Raw genomic sequence first — 19,962 nt, 5'->3', positions numbered from 1 at the left:
CACCATTCATGTTCAATTTGAAAAACTTTTTACCTATCTTTGCTCTTGTTTTATATATTTGTTCTTCAACCCTTCTTCTTGTTCACACAAAATGTTAAGACTTTCAGGCAGACAGACGTGTTCAGCTTTCCAACCCAAACACCCTGACATTGTTGAACACAAACCACTATTTTATTCATCTCAAGAGCCATTTGGCATTTGTGGCGTGAAAGTTTTATCGGCTAGCTTTAACCATGCACAACTGCCAAAAGTTTTTCTTACCTTGGTGGTTTGTAATATTGCTTTACAGTCGGCCCATGTGTTGATAAAATATAGAAGTTGCCCCTACATGGCTTCCAAGAGGCCACTATATAGCTTGCCTCGCATGCCTACCATGATGAACTATCTGCACAAACTGTACAGCTGTGCCTCATGTCTCATTTTCACACAAGAGACGAGACAACTGGTACTATACGATCAGTTAAGTTATAGGCTTCTAGCTAGCTATAGCATATTCCACGGGTATGCTACTTTCACTGGTGTTTTTTTAATGTTAATTATGACTTAGTGACAGTACTTCAAGTCAATCACACATTGATATGTAAAAAAGTTAGACATATGATAATATGTGATTGTCCTGAAATACTGTCACAATGACATCCCAATGAAGATAAGTTACTCTCCAATGTGAGTCCATTGTGGAATTACAACGTCTTGGGAAAATTAAACAAATATGAGACTAAGAAAGATTCTTAGGGTTAGTTTTATTATAGATTGCGTGAGTTTATGTAGGTTTTCCAATGCATCAAACTCATAATTAAGTCTATGTACATTGATAACTACGTGCATCTCTTAAAAAGGTAAGGATTCCTTGTTTATTTTTATATGATGGATTCAGGAGTGCATCAAGCTCATATTGAGTCTATGTACATATAGCTAATAGTAAGCTAATACTATTTGTATATGGGTAATGTTAGGGTTATCACATTTTTATACCACATTGTGTACCACCTCTTTAATAGAGGTGGAGCCCACCAATATAATGGGGTAAGAATGTAGTAAAAGCATCTCCAACAACCTCTTCAACAGCTTTGGAATCTAAAATAGGTGAGCCACATCAGAAAAACTCTCTCCAACAGCCTCTTCAACCTCAGTCATCAAAGTTGCAATATCTTTCTCTTTCTTCAGGACTGATAAGTTGACTTTGGCTCTTCAAAAAACAAAACCTACCTTGAAAATGTTGAAAACATGTATTTTTTTTCTTTTCATATAATAAATACATAGACATTTTTCACATGTTTTACTATTTTTCATTCTTTTCCATGATTATGCGTTAATCGAATTGAAGAGTCTGTTGAAGCAAAAATTATTCAAGTATATTAATCACATTTCTCACAAAGTTGTTACCGCATTTCTCGAAAAATGTACATTTTTAATCTGGTGAGAGACTCATCATGCTAGTGAGTCGTTCGCAAATCACACCATTATGAAAAATGTGATCAGCAATATGCGGTGCGTAAATGTCACCATATATATACAAATGCAAAGTTTGGGTACTAAGGGAAAGGAATCTGGGAAGAGTGTTATTCATGAGTCTAATTTCGACAGGCCATTTTATAATCCAACTTGGACATTTGAATCAAAAGGCAAACACAAATTATGAGTACCCATTGAATTGAGGTCCATTACTCACTTGATTAGGAATCCAAGGGCCCAAGACCTAAGGAGAGATACATGCTATTTGTTGTGGATTAGATTAAGGGTCTGACATATCAGAAAAAGGACATGTGTGTAGATGGCTACGCATTCAAGAAAGAAAGGGAGGGAAAATTGTGTTCAAATAGACTATGCCTGTGTTTTTGATGAGTGAATACCAAATGCACAAATAAGAAGCTCAATGAGCAAAGATTGTCTTGTCTATAAATTTTCTGCAGACACTGCTAAATCCTAAAGCATAAAAAGTATTTTCCCCAACAAGAAATGCAACATAGAGAAAATGGAAGAACTCGTATACCCAAGTGGTTATTGTGGAAGATGGAGAACAAAATTAAAGAATCTGCATGCAAATTGCAATGTATATCCTCAGATAATATTGAACGACAATAATAACATGACACAGAAACAGAACACCAAACAAATATAAATTAAAGGGTGATCAAGAAAACAAAATAGAGATTAAAGAATTGCATATTCACTCACATTGCTTAGCTGACATATACAATGTGTCTGTCTGGTTAACAAAAAGAAAAAAGGTGTATAGACACATCAACGGAGTGTTGATGAGATAAAAAATGAAGAAGGATCAAAACACCAGGCCTGTGTTGTTGCGGCCAAAAAATTTTAAAGCACGGGCAATATCCTGTCAGCTTCTGGGGTAAGAATAACTTGAGTTGGTATGTACACCAGTATCAAAGAGTTAGCAGAGGACTACGCCTAATAGTCCGAGCGGAGAAAATCTTCGTAAGGTGTTCCTATAAGCGTCTTCTTCACATCATCCCAGTTCTTGATAAGGTCTGACAACGGTCCATTGTGTATCTTTACCTGACGGCTGGTTAATTCCATCTGTGGAAGGCTAAGAAACTCTTGAACTTCTTTTAGTTTCTGAATAAGAAGAAATAATGACTACTTTAGATGCATAATTCCAGGAAAATGTACACAAAAATAGTAGCAGAATTATAAGTCTTATGGTAGTAGTCTCCAAGTGAATAATGAAAATATTTACAAGAACATACGATAACTCAAAGATTTCATGAAGGTTTTACTTAGATCCTTACAGTGCGGTTAATGTCCTCGTAGAACAAAACGATGTGCCTAGTGCTATTGAAGTACTCTAAAGCCTTTGAAGTTGTCAACTCCATTTCCTTAAGATCAGTAATCAACTTCGTGCTATTGATAGTAGGCTTGTACTTTTTCAGGGTATCAGCCTGCATATACAAGAAGTCACCAGATAAAATTTAAGATAATGAAAACGTGGTTGTGGTGGGGAGTGGAGGGAGAGGTAATCAGAGAGAGCGAGAGAGAGACCTCTTCTTCTGAATGTACATGTGACTTGTGGGTTCCATTCAATAGCTTAGCGTATCGATCATAAGAATTAGCAAGAACAGAAACCATTCTACGCAACAAGTTTCTTCGAAAGAGAAATATTGCAGAGACGCCCCTGCGATTGAAGTATTGCACAACTTCTTTGTGGTGCTCCATTAACCCCTGCAAAAGCTATAAGTTAGCTCTTCCACCATCTCCCCTTGGAGAAAAACAAGAATGACCAGTCAATTTGGTGATTGCAACCTTTAATATCTTTGCGATTCCAATATGGCCACTCTTCAGTCAATTTGGTGCTTTATATGATACATATATAAGGCCAACATGAAACAAGGAACAGTTTACCTCCTCGTCATGACTCATGAGACATAACACATATTAAATCGAAAAACTGAGTAAAATGAGAAGTTAACTGGGCTGATTAAGCAGTAAAACAATTGCCTTTAAGAATCTTAGATGGCCAACCACCCCTCATGTCACATCATATACAAATTTATTCATTATTGGTAAGTTATCACGTCAAAAACTTCATATATAAAAAGTAATTAATTAAACAGAATCTGTTAGAAAGTTGACAATTTACTGGACCATGGCATGGGAATACCATATTGATTGTTCTGATGCTTTGGACCAATCATGATCTAAGTTTCCAAGACCTTATTAGTACAACCTCTTAAACAGTAATATGGTTCGCATTGTTTTACATTTCCTACTAGTTGTCACTAAAAGGATAAGCTTTCCGCTAATCACTGAGCAGAAGACTTTGTATTCGATAACCATTATTAGGCTGAAGTAGAAAGACATTGTATACCTGATTAAGCATCCACTTGAAGCCAGTTGCTGCAGAGCACTCATTCTTCGAAGCACTACTGAACCAGTCCAAATTGTAAACTTTATCCAGAGTCTGTACAATTGAAGATATGTTTTCCCTCCTAGACCTAACGGAGAATATCTCTCCATTAGAACTAACGTTTTTATGACTATTCAACAGGCTTTCAAACCACCCACTCCCTGATCTCTGCATCGACAAGATTGCAAAGAATCTTACAGGATTACGTGCACATTCAGCCCTAGAAATAGACCAAAACAGAGATTTAACAAAGCTGAAGATGCTCTTATCCAAAGAAACAAAAACAAACAAAGCTGAAAATGCCCAAATTCAAATTTGAAAAGTGCAAATTCTCAATTACCTGCTAAAAGTTTCAGGCATTGGGTAATGCTTATAAGGAATTTCTAGTAGTTTGGTGTCGTGGCAAGGCCTTGCAATGACTTTGATGCTTTGAAATCTAGTCATGGTTTGGATACTTAACTGCTTTAGACATATTGAGCAGATATAAACGCCAAAGACCATTGCAAATACTAGGACTGTCATCCTCAATAACAAAGGAGATTTCTTAGGAGGCTTTATGATCAGAGTTTCCTGTGAACCAAAATGGGGAAAGGGGGAGTTAAATGAAAATCTTGATAAGGAGAGTTGATGAAAAAGTTGTAATGGGTATGCACAAATGTAATATATGCTCTCTAAGTAACACTCACAACAATAATCAAGTATAACAATCCATAGAACCACTAAATACTAGTTCTACTACTAACCCAGTTCGAAGAATACAAATGTAAGTGTCCTTTTCAGCGGTAATATTAACAGCATAATAAACTTGGTTACAGATAAATTCTATTAAAGTCTCAAAACCCAGATCGAACATCCAGAGGAGCGGCCAGCACCAAACATTCTCCTTCAAATCCATATACATTTGTCTTTCACCCACAAAGCTGAAGGAACAGCCTTGAAGATAACACCTTTTACACGTGATTAAGGAAAAAGAAACTGGAAAAACAAAAAGAAGACGCCCACATATGCTTCAAGACTACCAGAATACATCTCTTACCAATATTTTATTTGAATAAACAAAATTTATGTATAAAAACAGCATTTTGAGCATAACCCACTACTTCATTTCAAACAGAAAGTAAACTTGAGAATTAAAAGCAGAAAATAACGAAAAGGAGGGAGTAAAGGCAGCACCTTGTTGAAGAAACAGATGTCTTCAGCCATTGTTTTACCAGAACCAGAGAGAAATCAAACAAAGACCGACCACCAAGCAGAGCTCAGAGAGTACTGTTCATACCACCCTTCGAGTATCCTTAGCTAGTTCCTCAAAGAGAGATGAGAGAGACAGCTACAGAGAAAAAGGAAGCCAAATAAAGAAGCGTCTGGGTTTTGGAGCTTTTTTTTGGTCTTTTGGGAAACAGGGCCATGAAAAAAATTGAAAGGCCAAGTGGGAAACGCTGCAACACACAGCACAACAAAGCCTAACTCTTCTTCTTCTTGTTGGTCTCCGAGGGATTGTTTATTGGTAATAAGATTTTTCATTTTTATATAAGCATTTTCTAAATTCTAATCAAATTGCCATACGCCCCCCAAATGCCGTAACCTAGCGCAATCTAAAAAGTCCAAGTTGCATACCAACAAAAGCAAAAGACTTCTTTCTTTACCCAAAAAAAAAAAACAAAGGCAAATGACTTGAGGCGTTGAAGAGGGAAGAGAGTTCCCGACCAAAAAAAGGAAAATCAGAAACAAAAAATTAATAAAAGATAATAAAAGAGAAGGAAATATGTAGACTTTGACTTTTGTTTGATTACGATAGAATCTATAAATTACAAGAATATCTATATATAGTCCTTTTCTTAAATTATTTTATGTCCCTTTCTATTAAAATTAAAGGATTTCTCAAATAATATTATTTGAGGGACACCTTTTTAGGTACCCTATAAATTTTTTTCAATGATCCAAACTATATATTTTTTAAGTCTACATTCATAGATCATCCTTGCAAAAAATTAAACAAATCGAAAACCGTTTCGACATCCAATTATATCCTACAACATTAATAAACACAGTGCTTCAAGAAAGTACTAAAATTTCAATAACACAATTGAGCTGTCAAACGATATCGGATCCAAGTGATTTTTTGTAGAGATGATCTTTGAATGATTCTCTAAAACATAGACGATTTGGATTAGTAAAATACAATACAAAATGGGCCCTACAAGGATATCCCTCAAATAAGTTATTTGAGGAATCCCTCAACTGAAGCTTCCTGTATATTATATACACACGACTAATATAAGTTGTTATTTACCAACTTTTTTTTATATATAAATAAAGTAGATGTGTGGGAATTGTGGAACTTATTTAAGTAATATGCTTCCTAAACAAGAATTAAGCTACCGATTCCCAATTCTAAATTTTGATTTTTCTTAAGTGGCTTAAGATCTTTAATATTAAAGTTGAACCGACTTCGAATCGTACACTACATTGGAATGAATTATTATTTCAGATTGATTGGGCCGAATTATTATTTTAGAGTAAATGAGAATTATATTAAGTTGAATGATTAGAGTTCTATGGTTGGTGCGCATTTGAGATTAGACTATTGTTTAATTTAATTGTGACTCTTCAACCACGTTTTATTGGTACCTTGTGCTAAAATTAAAGTCTAATAAGGATTCCTAACAAATGTATTTCTACAACACTATGCTTCTTGTAATTTAGGAAATAGTAAAGTGGGTTAAGGACTTCTAAACCTACTTACATAGCTCTTCTCTAAATTAAGACGGATTTTGGATTAAACAAAGGTGGTTGGAAAACCTACCCCTTCCACATATAGCTTAATAGCTGGAAGTATAAACCCTTCCACAAGAAAACAGAGACTCAAACTCTATGCTAATAGAACAGGACAACTTTTGGAGCGTTTTAAGGAGAGACCCCATTAAAAAAAAAAAACAAACCCAAGCATAAACGAGATAGAGATGGAGTGATGACCCTCAAACTAATGGCGGATTCAAAAAAATTTCTAGAGTTGGGCTAAATTATTTATTTTTTGGGAGATCTTTTATAACCAAGAATTTTTGAGCTAATTAATATTGTATGGTAAGATTATATATTTTTATATATAGAAAATATGGTAGGATTTCAGTGGGTAGAAGAAAAAAAATCTAATGCAGGTGGCTAGGATAAACTGAATTCTAAAAGATAAGTGGGTTAATATTTAATTGCAATGGATTTTGTTGTACAATTAAGACTAAACTACAAAACCAACACTGGACTAAAGCCCAGTCGAGCCCCTTCCTAGATCCGCCATTGCCTCAAACCCTTTTAATTTTTATACTGCCTACCTCCTTTCTTATAAGGAAATACCTCTCTCTTCTGCACATATGTTACACTGTTATTGACAAAAATGTATGAGCTCCTACTCACAGGAAAAGAATGGAAGTATTTTCCAATCGTGAATTGTGATAGAGTGATGTTGATTTTCACCAACAGACCAAAGTACAATCCTCAGATAAGATAGCTAGCTATCAAATTGATGCACCTGCATTTATAGCATTCTAATCTTAGGCATTCCCTTGATTACAAAACTATGCTATCATGAATTTCAAATCATCCTTTAAAATATTTGAAAAAAAAGAGGGGACTTTTTCTGTTTACCTCAAAAAAGTTAAATGCAGTTAAAGCACTTTTTCGCATTGTCAAACTTGAAAATGATTAGGTCTAGAAACGTTCATTGCTTCCAATATTAAAAAGCTATAATTAAGATTCCAAACACGAGTTTTGATTTTGGTAATCAAGGAAGGAAGTTTTCTGTTTCAGGCATTTACCAGTTCAATCTTTTATTTCAAGAGGTAGAAGACGTCAAAGTCGTATACATAGACTAGCATTTATGTGAACTAATGACCGATTAATTTGGAAAATCCATTTCATGATGTGCTGGGAAGAAGAAGAAAGCAGCAGCTACTCTATAATTAATCCTATTTCAGAAAATCCATCAATGCAAGCAATCACATGATTTTCCAGCCCCACTTGAACCCAACTGCCAAGTGTTTCATTTCAAGTACCCAAATTCTCTGTGTGTGTGTGTGAGTCAAGTGTCAACTTTTCTTTAAAGTTGAAGTTTCTTTCAAATTTCGAAATGGGTTACATTTAGAGATTAAAATAATTTTGTATAAGAAAAAAAAAAAAAAATATATATATATATATATATATATAATACAAAAAGAGTTTCCATTGAAGGACACCTCTTATAGGATCCACTCCGGATTGTATTTCACTAATCCAAACCGTCTATTTTGTAGATACTCATTCAAAGATCATTTATAGAAAAAATTACTTGAATCCGATATCATTTGACCATTCAATTGAGTTATTGAAATTTTAGTACTTTCTTGAAGTACCGTGTTCATTGATTTGGTAGGACACAATTGGATGTTGAAAAGGTTTCCCATTTGTCTAATTTTTTGTAAGAATGATCTATGAATGAAGACCTACAAAATAGATGGTTTGGATCATTGAAAAAAAAATTATAGAGTACCCTAAAGAACTTCCCTCAAATAAACTTATTTAAAAAATTCCTCAATAAAAAAAAACTATATATATATAAGACATGGATATCATATGAAGGAAAACGTGAAGCCCACTCTAAATAGTTTTGTGACAACCTACTTTGCTCAGTATTACACTATATATTATATATATAACTTTGCTTGTAGTATATATATTATTATCATATTACGGTTGAAGAAACTATGAGTATACCTCATTGTCCCACAGGAGCTATTCATTGCTTGCACTTTAAACAACCCTCTATCATTGTAATGGGGACAACATAATAAGTTAAGGGCACTGGTATCATATGGAAACTAGGTCATTGCTATTTGCCAAACAAGGAAGAATATGATATTTGAAATCCAAAGATGGTCGATTGTCTCAGTCATTATCCGTACATGCATCAACGGTTAAAACTCGATATTCTTGATAAAATCCTTACATATATTAGTGACAACAAAATAATATATAACTTGTGATATGTCTTTTTAAATCGTCATGTCACAACTATTAATCATAACTTACTTATCATCACCTCTATTCGGAGAAATTTTTGAATCCAACTGTGGGAACAGGTCACCCATAGAAAAGTTAGAAACACATAACACATCAAAATTTCATGTATTTTAATTCAACTCAATCCCACATTGATTTTATCGTGTTAAGTGTGTTGTCGTATGCTACAGCCGGACACAGTAAAACTCTCCTCCACCTGGGGCTTTAGTTTGCAGACAAAAGCACAGAGAATTAAAGCGAGGACTGCCGAAACATGTGAGTCCAAATCTTTGTGATATACAAGTTGTAACAATGGAAAACAGCTGCTTCAAAACCCAGTACCAGTGGTACCGCTGCTTGAGCTTCAAGACAAAACCTGGACACTGCGTCTCTGACCAAAAAAAGAAAGGACACTAGGCACAGCCCATAATTACCCGCTTGGCACTCACTGCTTTAGAATGTGGCACCAAAAATTTCAATGAATTTCATGTCAGATGCATTGCATTCCATGCCGGAAGGTGTATCAAAACAAGTCTAACATATTCATATTCGAGGTCCAATGGGCTTCTGACCAGTAAAGCTTTCATTCTTTTCTTCTTTTCTTCTTTATTTGCTTCATCAGAGAAGTTGTTTTATCAGTTTCATGAGGGTCACTTGATGGTCACGAGACTTGCATTTAGATGTTGTGCATTTGACCGTATTGTCTAATATTTAGACAATTTTAATGATCTAACCATTTAAGACATGCCACATCAACAACTTATGTATTAAAAATTAGTTTTTTCATCAGAAAATTGTTTAAAATTATTATTGTTTAAGTAAAAAAAATAAAGTTAAAAATCCTCGAAAGTTGAGGGTAAGTGGGCTAGGAGGAGTTGGGGCGGGGAAGGGGAATCTGGGCTCAAGTGGGGGAAGGAAAAGGAGCTTGGGTATTGATCCACTCAGATTATGATTTTGAAAGTACATGAAAGAGTGTTATATGGAATATCAAATTGGAATTGCATATATCCATTGAATAAACCTCTCCACTCACTGCCCCTTCTCAATATACTCAATTGACCAAAAACTATATCCTCCAAATTCTACAATTTGGAGAACCACTTTGATTTGTATTTGGATTTGTATTCACACCCTGCTTATTTCATGGTTGTGGGGGTCAATCTGTGTGTGAGAGGGAGAGAGAGATGGTGGTGGCCAGGGCGGCTTTGAGTTGGGTATGGATGGCGGGGATAAGGGTGGGGAGGGAGAGTTGCATGTCTTCTTTTTTAATCTTGAATTTTTTTTTTTAAATTTTAAATTGAATTAAGTTATTAGAGATTTTTTTTTTAAAGTTTATTTAAATACTATGTGTTATGTCTTAAATAGTTAAATCGTTAAGATAATCTTACGAAATACAAATAAATGTACAATATCTAAATATAAAGCCTCGGATCCGTTATCTTTTCTTGTGGAATTAGCTCATTACCTTTACCTACCTCAGATTTCGTGTGGGTTTTCATTTTTATTGCTACCTAGTTGCTATAAATTATTAACCTTAATATTTATGAACAACAAAGATGAATATTTATTAAATAATCTTGCAAGAGCAATGAGTCATGACTTGGTTTACTAAACCCTGGATAATCTTAAATATTTACATTTAAAGCACGCGCTTAGACTTTTCGTATATATATATACTCAATACCCGCACCCCAAACTTGAAGAGAGAAAGATATGATATGACTTTCTTAAAATTATATTAATTATATATACATATATCTATGCATGTATGTATGTAACCAAAAGATCAAGGGTTTGTTTGAGAGTAATTCTGGATAGATCAAGCACTATGAAGAATCACTTCTTCGTATAATCACTTTAAATGATTTTATGAAAAAGCACATGAGATGTGTTTCTTCTCAGAATTACTTAAAATCACTTAAAATGATATAAAGAAGCCCATATGCTTATTCAAAATCACTCACAAACAAACTCTAAAAGAAAGTGCAAATAATTAGTACCACATTACTTGAACTGACTGGACCCGCTCACCAGCATTGCCACCCAAATGTCAAAGTTTCTTGGATTTAATCTTTGCAAAATATAATAATTTGTTAATTTAATTGTGTTCCTTGTGGATTTGTTCTTCCTATTCTTTGAACAAGGAAAAAATAAATAAATAAATAAACCCACAAAGGTTATTTTATTTTGATTTAATTGGTCACGTAAACAAACGTATATTTTTTGGAATTTCGTGTGACATTAGTAAGACTAGAATTTAACCTATTTCAAGATTTGAATAGCAATAAGGTACTTCATATTGGGAGACCATCAGTTAAGTCCAATCATTTTTATTGACCTTATCTTATACTCCTTTAGTTAAACCAACACATGTTCTTGAAAACACTACCTCTAGGTTTTATTCTTGACCAAAAAAACTGCCTAGGTTTTATTAAATTGGATTGATATTGAAGTATGAACAAATGGCTATAAAATAAGGAGTATTGAAGGCATGGTATAAGCACGCAAAACCCAATGCCTCCAAGTCCAAGCCACAGTGTGTCATTTTCGATTGTTTACCTATATAGGTTCACATATTATATCGATCACCACATCCACAAGCTTGTCACAACAGATGGAAAATATAAGCTCATCTCTAAATGTCCTTCAGCCTCCAAAATATGGCAACCTCATAACAGTTCTCAGTATAGATGGAGGAGGAATTAGAGGAATCATCCCCGGTGTTCTTCTTGCTTACCTTGAATCTCAACTTCAGGTAAGGGCTCGCTTGGTAACACTTTTTGTTTTTGATTTATAATAAGCTTTACATAATTACATTATTAAATAGGTGGTATTAACTAATTAGGAACTAGATGGTGAAGATGCAAGGCTTGCAGATTACTTTGACGTTATTTCTGGGACAAGCACAGGTGGTCTAATTGCGACTATGCTAGCAGCACCTAATGACAACAATAGACCATTATACGCTGCCAAAGATATTGTCCCATTTTACCTTGACAACTGTCCAAAAATTTTCCCACAATCAAGGTAATATTATTGAAACACTAATATGAAAATTGTAATTAGATGCATCGATATATAATTTTGTCGTATTTATGTCAAAGAAGAAAGATTCGAACTCGGATCTCTTCAAACAACATGAAGAAAAGTATCACTAAACTGGTAACTAACGCTCTTTCGGTTACTCATGATTATACAGCGGATTGTGTGCCGCAGTTGTAGATCTAGTTAAAGTTCTAACAGGACCCAAGTATGATGGAAAGTATTTGCACAAGCTAATAAGAAATATAGTAGGGGACAAAAGGTTGGACCAAACCTTGACAAACGTGGTTATTCCAACGTTTGACGTCAAGAAACTTCTGCCTGTCATATTTTCCTCTTATCAGGTTGTTTATTCAGTATATTAATTACTAATTACCAATTATGAGAAATCAGTAATTTCATTTGGAATTTGATTGATAATTAAGCGAAGTTCTAAGTATTTTTGTCATGATCAAGGTGACAAGCCGTCCAGTGTTGAATGCTAAACTTTCAGACATTTGCATTGGTACCTCAGCAGCACCAACTTTGCTCCCTGCCCACTATTTTGAAAACAATGATCAACAAGGGGAACCAAAAGAGTTCAACCTCATCGATGGTGGCGTGGCCGCTAATAATCCGGTGATGCTCTTAATTACGCATGAATTTTTTTTAATAGATTTTAGAGTTCAGTATACCATATACAGTAAGAGTGACGGGAAATGCTAAAGAGACTTGCTTATAAGAAAGTTTACAGCCGCACTTTCTTTTAAGCAAGTCCAGTTAGCATTTCTCAGACTGTGACGCAGTGTTTTGTATGCAATTTGGAGGGTGTGGCATGACTGACTTAATTTCACTGTTGCTAAATCTAATATGGTTTCAGGCTTCGGTTGCCATTAGTGAAGTGATAAAACAAACTGAGAAGCAAAATCCAGATTTCATGGAGATTAAGCCCATGGAGTTATACGATCGTCTTTTGTTGGTTTCGTTTGGGACAGGCTCAAACAGAAGTGAGCTGAGGTACAATGCTAAGAAGGTTTCCAAATGGGGTGTTATAGGGTGGTTATACGAGGATGGGTCAAGTCCTTTATTGGAATGCTTTGATGAAGCAGGTGCTTGTATGGTTGACTACCACAACTCTGTGGTTTTCCAAGCCCTCCATTCTGAACAGAACTACCTCAGAATTGAGGTAACTGAGTTTGAATATAATATATTTATATTATAATTTATATGTTCGTTAATTTACAAAAATATATTCTATTGAATATTGAGAAACCAGGAGGACACGCTAGAGGGAAATCTAGCTTCAGCTGATAAAGCTACCAAGGAGAACTTGGAAAATCTAGTGGAAGTTGGGAATACATTGCTCCAGAAACCAATTTCAACCATGGATTTGGATACGGGTCTCTACGAACCAGTTGAAAATGGTGGCACCAATCAGCAAGCACTTCAAAGGTAACCCTTATCAGATGGTTATGCTGCAGATGCAGAATCAACATTTTTTCTTGAATTAGAATTAGTCAACGACTCCTCATCATCATCATTGATTGTGTTAATGCTTGTTGACCAAGAAAATGCTTGTATTGCATTGTAGGTTTGCAAAATTACTTTCGGACGAAAAGAAGCTCCGGGAGTCAAAATCACCAAAATCTGACATAAAGTAATGAGTTGTGTTGTAAGTGCGCTGCTTGCTTGTATCTCCTTCAAGGCTCTAGCTAGCAATGGCAATGCAAGTCGTTGAATTTGGAAATATATTTTCTGAAAATTATTTGGAAAGTTAGCATAATAATCCACAGCAGCCTCTACTGCATAAGCAAAGGGTATGGGGCTCCTAATTGTGTCTTGGAGCTGGATGGACGCTGATTGTATATTTTTATTATTATTCTTTTTGCCGGTTACAACGTTTGATTGTATTTAGGTTCTTTTTATTAATGAAATTTAAATAATTATCTTTTTCTAGAAGGCAAAAGAAAAAAACTCAATTCCATTTTCATACCCAATAGTGACTTATTTGATGCTTCACATATAGGGTTTTTGCAATTTTCATGCATTGTCATTTAGAATCAAGGCAATGGAGAACTCCAAAAACCCACACACCTAAGGCAAATTGGACCTACTCAATGCTAACAAACAATATAAAACCACAAAACCAATCCATCAATGCTTTCTTCCTCTTTTTATCAACCAACAGTGTTTTATTAATGGCTGACAGAATCCCCATACATGATAATATACCAAGAACAGCCAGTGTAAGTGTTTACAAGACATAATACTGTACCTCTCTTTGTAACTACGTGTATGTCTATCTACATGGGAAACTCTTATGCACAAATTGAATCAAATAATAGGGAAAAATTAATCGTACATAGGATAGCTGCAAAACCGCTACAATTCAAACTATGCAAATATTTGCTGAATGACTGTCTCAGCGTTTCCATTGTACTGTGCAAGAAGATGGATGGCATCAGCCCTGGGCAAGGCTAGAAACTCCTGCAATCGTCCAAAATAGTATAATTAGTTGTACGGAACAAACATGTGTTAGAATTTAGAAGATGGGATAACCATACAAAGATCTGGATTAACATTTCTTGTTGACATAGGGGAACCCTTTTGGTTGGGGAATGTATTGATAATCAAGTAATCTTATGTCGCAAGGAAAGACCAGGAATGGGAATGACAAATGATGCACAATGGATAGGAATAATCTATGAAGATGCCAATCTTTGGTAAGCCTATGGAGGTAAAACTAAAAAGTTCCTCAAAACCAAAAAACCACCACTCAAAAGGCAAGGCAATGTACAGAAAGATGTAACTTAAGTTCATAACTTACCATTACTTTCAGTATTGCATTTTCATCACACACAACATCTCTAGATGAAACTTGAGTCAGACTGCTCCCATCTTCCACCATCCTGGTGCTTGAAGATACTGTAACTTGGGAAGACCCGTTAGAGCAACTATCTGCATTTGACTTTGAAATTGCAGCAGCAGCGAGCGAAGGAGTAGTAACATCTTTTAAGGAATCAATCTTCAATAGATTTTCAAAGTGATCTTTACACATTTGAAGTTTAAACCATTCATTATGTGTGTGAAGGGTAGCTCTCATTATTTTCATAAGCTGGGGTTCGTCAATGCCAAGCCTCCTACCAATTGCAACCTATCCGACACAGAAGCAATTGATTAATTCTTACTTATGGCATGGTGCAATGTAAATAATATATATTACATTTAAGAACTGTGTCCAGATGGAAAAATGATTTGATGGTAGTTATCCTAAAACCCTAGCAGAAAAGAGTTGTGCATTGAGTACCAACTGCAACCTTAAAGAACGCAGTACAAACTAAGAACTGAATCAATTAATGAAATAAATTGCATGAGCATTCCTATTAACTGAATTATGACAATTAGTCATGGGATACCTGTAGTGAAGTTGCAAGAGCATGTAAGGGCAAGCCTTTTCCAAGTGCATCTTCATTAGGTTGGAGCAGTGCTAACAAAGTCTCCTTCAAGGGCTTCAGTAAAGCTTGATCGCTAGCAGCTAATGGACCTAAATGAGAGCAAGCAACCCTCAGAGCACTAGAATGATCACCGGAGGTAACAAGCTTAAGGAATTCAACCTACAGGTTGGTAAAAAGATTAGACAGTAGTTTTGTATCATAAAATCTTAATAAAAACCATTTACTTCAATGAAGCTACTGAAAATACATGCTCAAAGTACCTGCTTAAGTTGGAACAGCAAAGTGGGATTTTGTACAAAAAAGTTTGGGTCCATAGCATTAACTTCTTCCACAACCTCCGCAGCCATCCCTTTGCTAGTTAGTTCCTTCATCCCAAGCACAATCTCATATTTATCCTCCACATTGTTAATGTCTAAACTTAAACATTCTGAAGCCTGCAGAACAACACTCTTGTCAACTAACAACCAATAACATCACTGGTACTACCACTACAACATATAAGTAATTACAACAAAACAAAACCTGCTGTTCCCTTGATGAACACATATTGGAAACCACGGCCGTCGTGCTAAGCTCTTTACTTGTTTCATTATAGGAAACGCCAGTAGTAAAACAAATATCATCTTGTCTTCCCCTCCATCGCTTGCGTTTACTTCTTTCTGCAGTTACATTGGCTTTGCTTCTTTGTGGAACTCTGAGATTATCAGACTGATGTGATCCACTGGTGCTACAATCTTCATGGTTGTTTGTTGACTCAAAAGCATAACGTAATTCAACATCTACTCCTTGCATGCTAGTCACTTCAGAATTCTTTCCAGGGGAACCACCTAGGTTATCATTAGTACTGATGGAAATTTCACCATCAGAATGTTTGCCGGCACCAGAATCTACCTCATGGGAACTGCCTCTTGACAAACAAAACCCAATCCCTGGTTGATCAACTTTCAAAGATTTGGAAGGGCTTTGTATTCCAGCTGCTGTCGTTGGGAGGTAGATCAGTAGGGGAACCAGAAATTAAGAAGAAGGAAAAACACACACACACACACACACACACACACACACACACACGTCTATGAAACATTAAAAAAATAATGAAATGAAAAAGTTGAATTATCACCTGAAGAAGATGGAAGACCAGAATCCACAATGCCCCTGTAAACACAGTACTCGCGAACAAGCTCATCAAGCATGGTAACATCAAACCTCATTCTACATAATTCATTCTGCAGTAGATAAGTATTAAGAACAATAATTAATATCAGTAAAGTCAAAATATTGAGCCAACCATATATAATTCAAAGAACCTCATAAATGATTTACAGTAGCATCATTAGGTTTATTTTTCCAGGGAACCACTAACATGCAAGAAATAAGAGTTATGGATAAGCATCCAATGACCGAACTCCTATGAATTGTGAAATGTAATAACATATATTCAAACTTAAAGCAACTGTGATGAAAATAACGTTGAAAAGGTAATTAATAACCTGGAACGCCTGAAATAAATCACCCTTAGCAAATCTCAAGCTATCTACTGCTCCTTGTCTTGTAAGCTCCACAGCATGTGCAAGAGCTTGTATGTCCACCTGGTTTTCCAAACCACACATAAAATTATATAAGACATGGTTAGCAGTGTAATTATATAAGACATGCTGACTATACGATAATTCTTTGTTTACCTTCTGTAACATCTACAGAAAAAGGTTCAAATTTTAGAAATCTCACCTCATCAAAAGGAGGTGCTTCATACAGGGTCTCCTGGGGTGTTGCTGGGGGGTCCCGCTCCTCAAGAAGCAGCCTCTGAGTAAGATCAGAAATGGGTGACGAAATTCCTTGACGAAAACAAAATCCCTTGTGTATGCTGCATAAGACAGGGATAACTTTAAAAGACTACTACAATGAATCTAGTGCCTGTGCTGTATCCCCACCACACAGGCACTCTCACTCACTCACACCCCAAAGAATACAATAATGTTGATTGCAAGTAACTAAATTAAAGTCAATGAGGTAACACCTTATTAAATATATCAATGTCATCGAGAAGACTGGATCATAAGCATGTAAATGGGCTCTTAAGACAGTGGAAATCAATCCAGCAATGTCAAACCTCCTCCTTTCAGACCACTGGAAAACATAAAACAAACATGCCCTTTACGTCAGTCTACATGTATGGTATGGGGAAAAAAGAAAAGAACCATAGGTCATAGTTGCGTTGACATTACATAAAATATCCCACCTCGCTTGCTACTGGAGAAGTTTGATCTTCTTTGTCATATATAAAAGCAAGAAGTACATGCTTGAATTCCTCATATGCTTCCTTGAATGCAATAAAAACATCCATCAGAACTCATAATTGAACAGAGTAAGCAACTTGCATCAAACATTTAGTAAACTAGCACAAACCCAATACTCATATTTGCTCAATTTTGACACACGGACAATAGAGCTATAGCCAACCTCTCTAGTCTCTTAGTGGTGAATTCCGTTAGAAGATTATTGAAAGAAAGAAACTTTACGATGCTTGATACAAAGATCAAGTTTTATAAGTACCGGATAAGCGTCAAGGGCACAAGGAGCAAGAGCATTTCTCAGGCAATTAATTGCACAATCACGATCCTCTGTGGTTCCTCTCCTCAATAGCTCAATAAACCTCTTCAAGAAAATAGCACAAAGTTAATAATTTTGATATGAAAAAAAAAAAACAAATAAAACCCTTAAAAACTGTAATTTACAATATTTTCGGGCGTTTTCTCGGCAGCCAAACAGCTAAGAGTACCTGTTTCTGCAAGCGGAAGAGGAGCCTGTGATCTTCGAGAATGAAAGGGGCGTGGGAGCGAAGGAGATCGATGGCGGCGTCAATGTCACCGGCCTCTAACAACCGTCTGATCTGGCGAATGATCAATCTCGAGTGGTAAGTCGAGGAGGAGATAGAGGAGGGAGAAGAAGAAGAGGGTGGGGAAGAGGGTGGAGAAGACGACGTCGTAAAGGAGGAGTCTTCGACTAGCTTCTCGGATTTGGCGAAATCGATGATGAGAGCGTCCAGGGCTTCCCAGTTAATCGGCGTTGTGTCCATTTTAGAATTTCTCGGGAAAATTCCGGGGTGTTTGGTTGGAAGGAAAATGAAAATAATTGTATTTAAAAGAGATGGAGAGAAAATTGGTGGAGGGCCGGAAGGGAAAATGTTTCTCTGAAACCGAGAGTGGACACGAGGTGGAAAACTGTGGATGGATTGGAGGTTATTTTTATAGGTTTCACCACGTGGCTGTAAATTAGAAGACAGAAAGGGCGGGTGTTGTTAACTCTTACCGGGTGGAGGTCTAGGGATCTCGAAAGATCTGTGATCTCACCTGCTGACATTGTAGGATAAGAGTCAATACTTTCGTGGCATATTGAACTTTTTCTCTGTGTGTCTAATGAGACATTCTTTCTAATAATATATGTTAAAATTTTCTTTGTTGTTATCATTTCTAGAGAGGGGAAGAGATAAACTTTCATGCAACGGGAATACTAATTTTTGCTAACTCGATTAATAATACAATAATAAATAATTTGTTATTAATTGAGAATAGCAAAATAATATTATCTCGATTACAAGTAAATTTTTTTAAAAAAGAATAGGGAGAGTTTGGCCCACCTTTTTGATGTGGTGCCACCCATATGCATGTTAAAAATTATTAAAGAAAGCATTATGTTTCTTGATTATATTGGAGGGTATCGGGTATGGACTACCAAACCCTCCACATATCATAATCCTAACCTATTATTATTATTATTGTGGGAGCATATATTTTCGTCTCCAATCAGGGCATGCCACGTGGAAAAGAAGATTATCTCTTAAGTTAATTAATTAAACCAGTTTATCTGGCTAATTAATTAATTGAGATAAATATCTTAATTAATATGATATTATCTTTATTTAAAGAGATAATATCATTAATTAAGATATTATCCTAATAAAGAGAAAATAATATCATTTAATTCAGATATTATCTTCTTAAGAGATAATATATTTAATTCGGATATTATCAAATCCGACTCGATCCCTACGAAACCTTAGCCCCGAGGCTCCTATAAATAGACGACATCATTCATCATTCAAGGTACATCTAAACCTACTCCTAATACCCGAGAAAAATACCTGAAGCTCTCTCTCCACTCTCCATATTTTCTCCACACGGCTCCGGCCACCCGTTTTACACCCTACATACAACTCCGTACCCTTTGCTTAACTATTGTTTTCCTACAAACACTCGAACTAACTTAGGCATCGGAGGGCCTTTGGCCAACATCCCCCGGGTGTGGTTTATTTACTCCAATCTTTTTTACAGGAATCGAAAAACACTCGAACTAACTTAGGCATCGGAGGGCCTTTGGCCAACATCCCCCGGGTGTGGTCTATTTACTCCAATCTTTTTTACAGGAATCGAAAAAGAGAGAGAAGAAAGATCGAAAGTTGAAGGATTTAAAAGCGAATATTCTCCCATGAGATTATTTGCACAAACAATTATTATTCCATATTTTCTCGTTACTTGAACTCATTAGAACAACTTATCTTATATGAATATGCATGGTATGAAATTTCAAATATTT

The 19,962-nt window shown here is 35.7% G+C and overlaps 3 protein-coding genes across 6 annotated transcripts; 1 reads left to right on the top strand and 2 right to left on the bottom strand.

Annotated features, from left to right (window-relative positions):
* LOC18770024 lies at positions 2,124–5,673 on the bottom strand. Its single transcript, XM_007203431.2, has 6 exons — positions 5,042–5,673; positions 4,209–4,438; positions 3,830–4,088; positions 3,004–3,183; positions 2,754–2,903; positions 2,124–2,580 (listed from the first exon to the last, which is right to left on the bottom strand). Exons 1-6 carry the CDS (start codon positions 5,069–5,071, stop codon positions 2,413–2,415), a joined length of 1,017 nt encoding a protein of 338 aa, XP_007203493.1. The 5' UTR covers positions 5,072–5,673; the 3' UTR covers positions 2,124–2,412.
* LOC18771637 (patatin-like protein 1) lies at positions 11,395–13,878 on the top strand. 3 transcript variants are annotated; one of them, XM_007202929.2, is made up of 7 exons: positions 11,401–11,651; positions 11,742–11,923; positions 12,096–12,282; positions 12,395–12,556; positions 12,798–13,103; positions 13,194–13,369; positions 13,509–13,878. In XM_007202929.2, the coding sequence occupies exons 1-7, from the start codon at positions 11,511–11,513 to the stop codon at positions 13,576–13,578; spliced, it is 1,224 nt and encodes a 407-aa protein (XP_007202991.1). In that variant the 5' UTR covers positions 11,401–11,510; the 3' UTR covers positions 13,579–13,878. The 3 variants fall into 3 exon arrangements, with proteins under 3 accessions (XP_020424071.1, XP_007202991.1, XP_020424073.1); XM_020568484.1 differs by having other exon boundaries at positions 11,562–11,651; positions 11,724–11,923; XM_020568482.1 differs by lacking the exon at positions 13,509–13,878 and having other exon boundaries at positions 11,395–11,651; positions 13,187–13,329.
* LOC18770539 lies at positions 14,051–18,607 on the bottom strand. Of its 2 annotated transcripts, none has more exons than XM_020568480.1 (12): positions 18,149–18,607; positions 17,923–18,024; positions 17,609–17,689; positions 17,387–17,496; positions 17,098–17,233; positions 16,860–16,958; positions 16,490–16,595; positions 15,895–16,349; positions 15,633–15,806; positions 15,334–15,531; positions 14,745–15,071; positions 14,051–14,404 (listed from the first exon to the last, which is right to left on the bottom strand). In XM_020568480.1, exons 1-12 carry the CDS (start codon positions 18,443–18,445, stop codon positions 14,312–14,314), a joined length of 2,178 nt encoding a protein of 725 aa, XP_020424069.1. In that variant the 5' UTR covers positions 18,446–18,607; the 3' UTR covers positions 14,051–14,311. The 2 variants fall into 2 exon arrangements, with proteins under 2 accessions (XP_020424069.1, XP_020424070.1); XM_020568481.1 differs by having other exon boundaries at positions 15,895–16,346; positions 18,149–18,601.

This window comes from Prunus persica, chromosome G7 (genome assembly GCF_000346465.2).
Source record: "Prunus persica cultivar Lovell chromosome G7, Prunus_persica_NCBIv2, whole genome shotgun sequence".
NCBI classification, from domain to species: domain Eukaryota; kingdom Viridiplantae; phylum Streptophyta; class Magnoliopsida; order Rosales; family Rosaceae; genus Prunus; species Prunus persica.
Note: the sequence above shows the minus strand (reverse complement) of the source record. Positions and strands in the feature narration are given on the sequence as shown.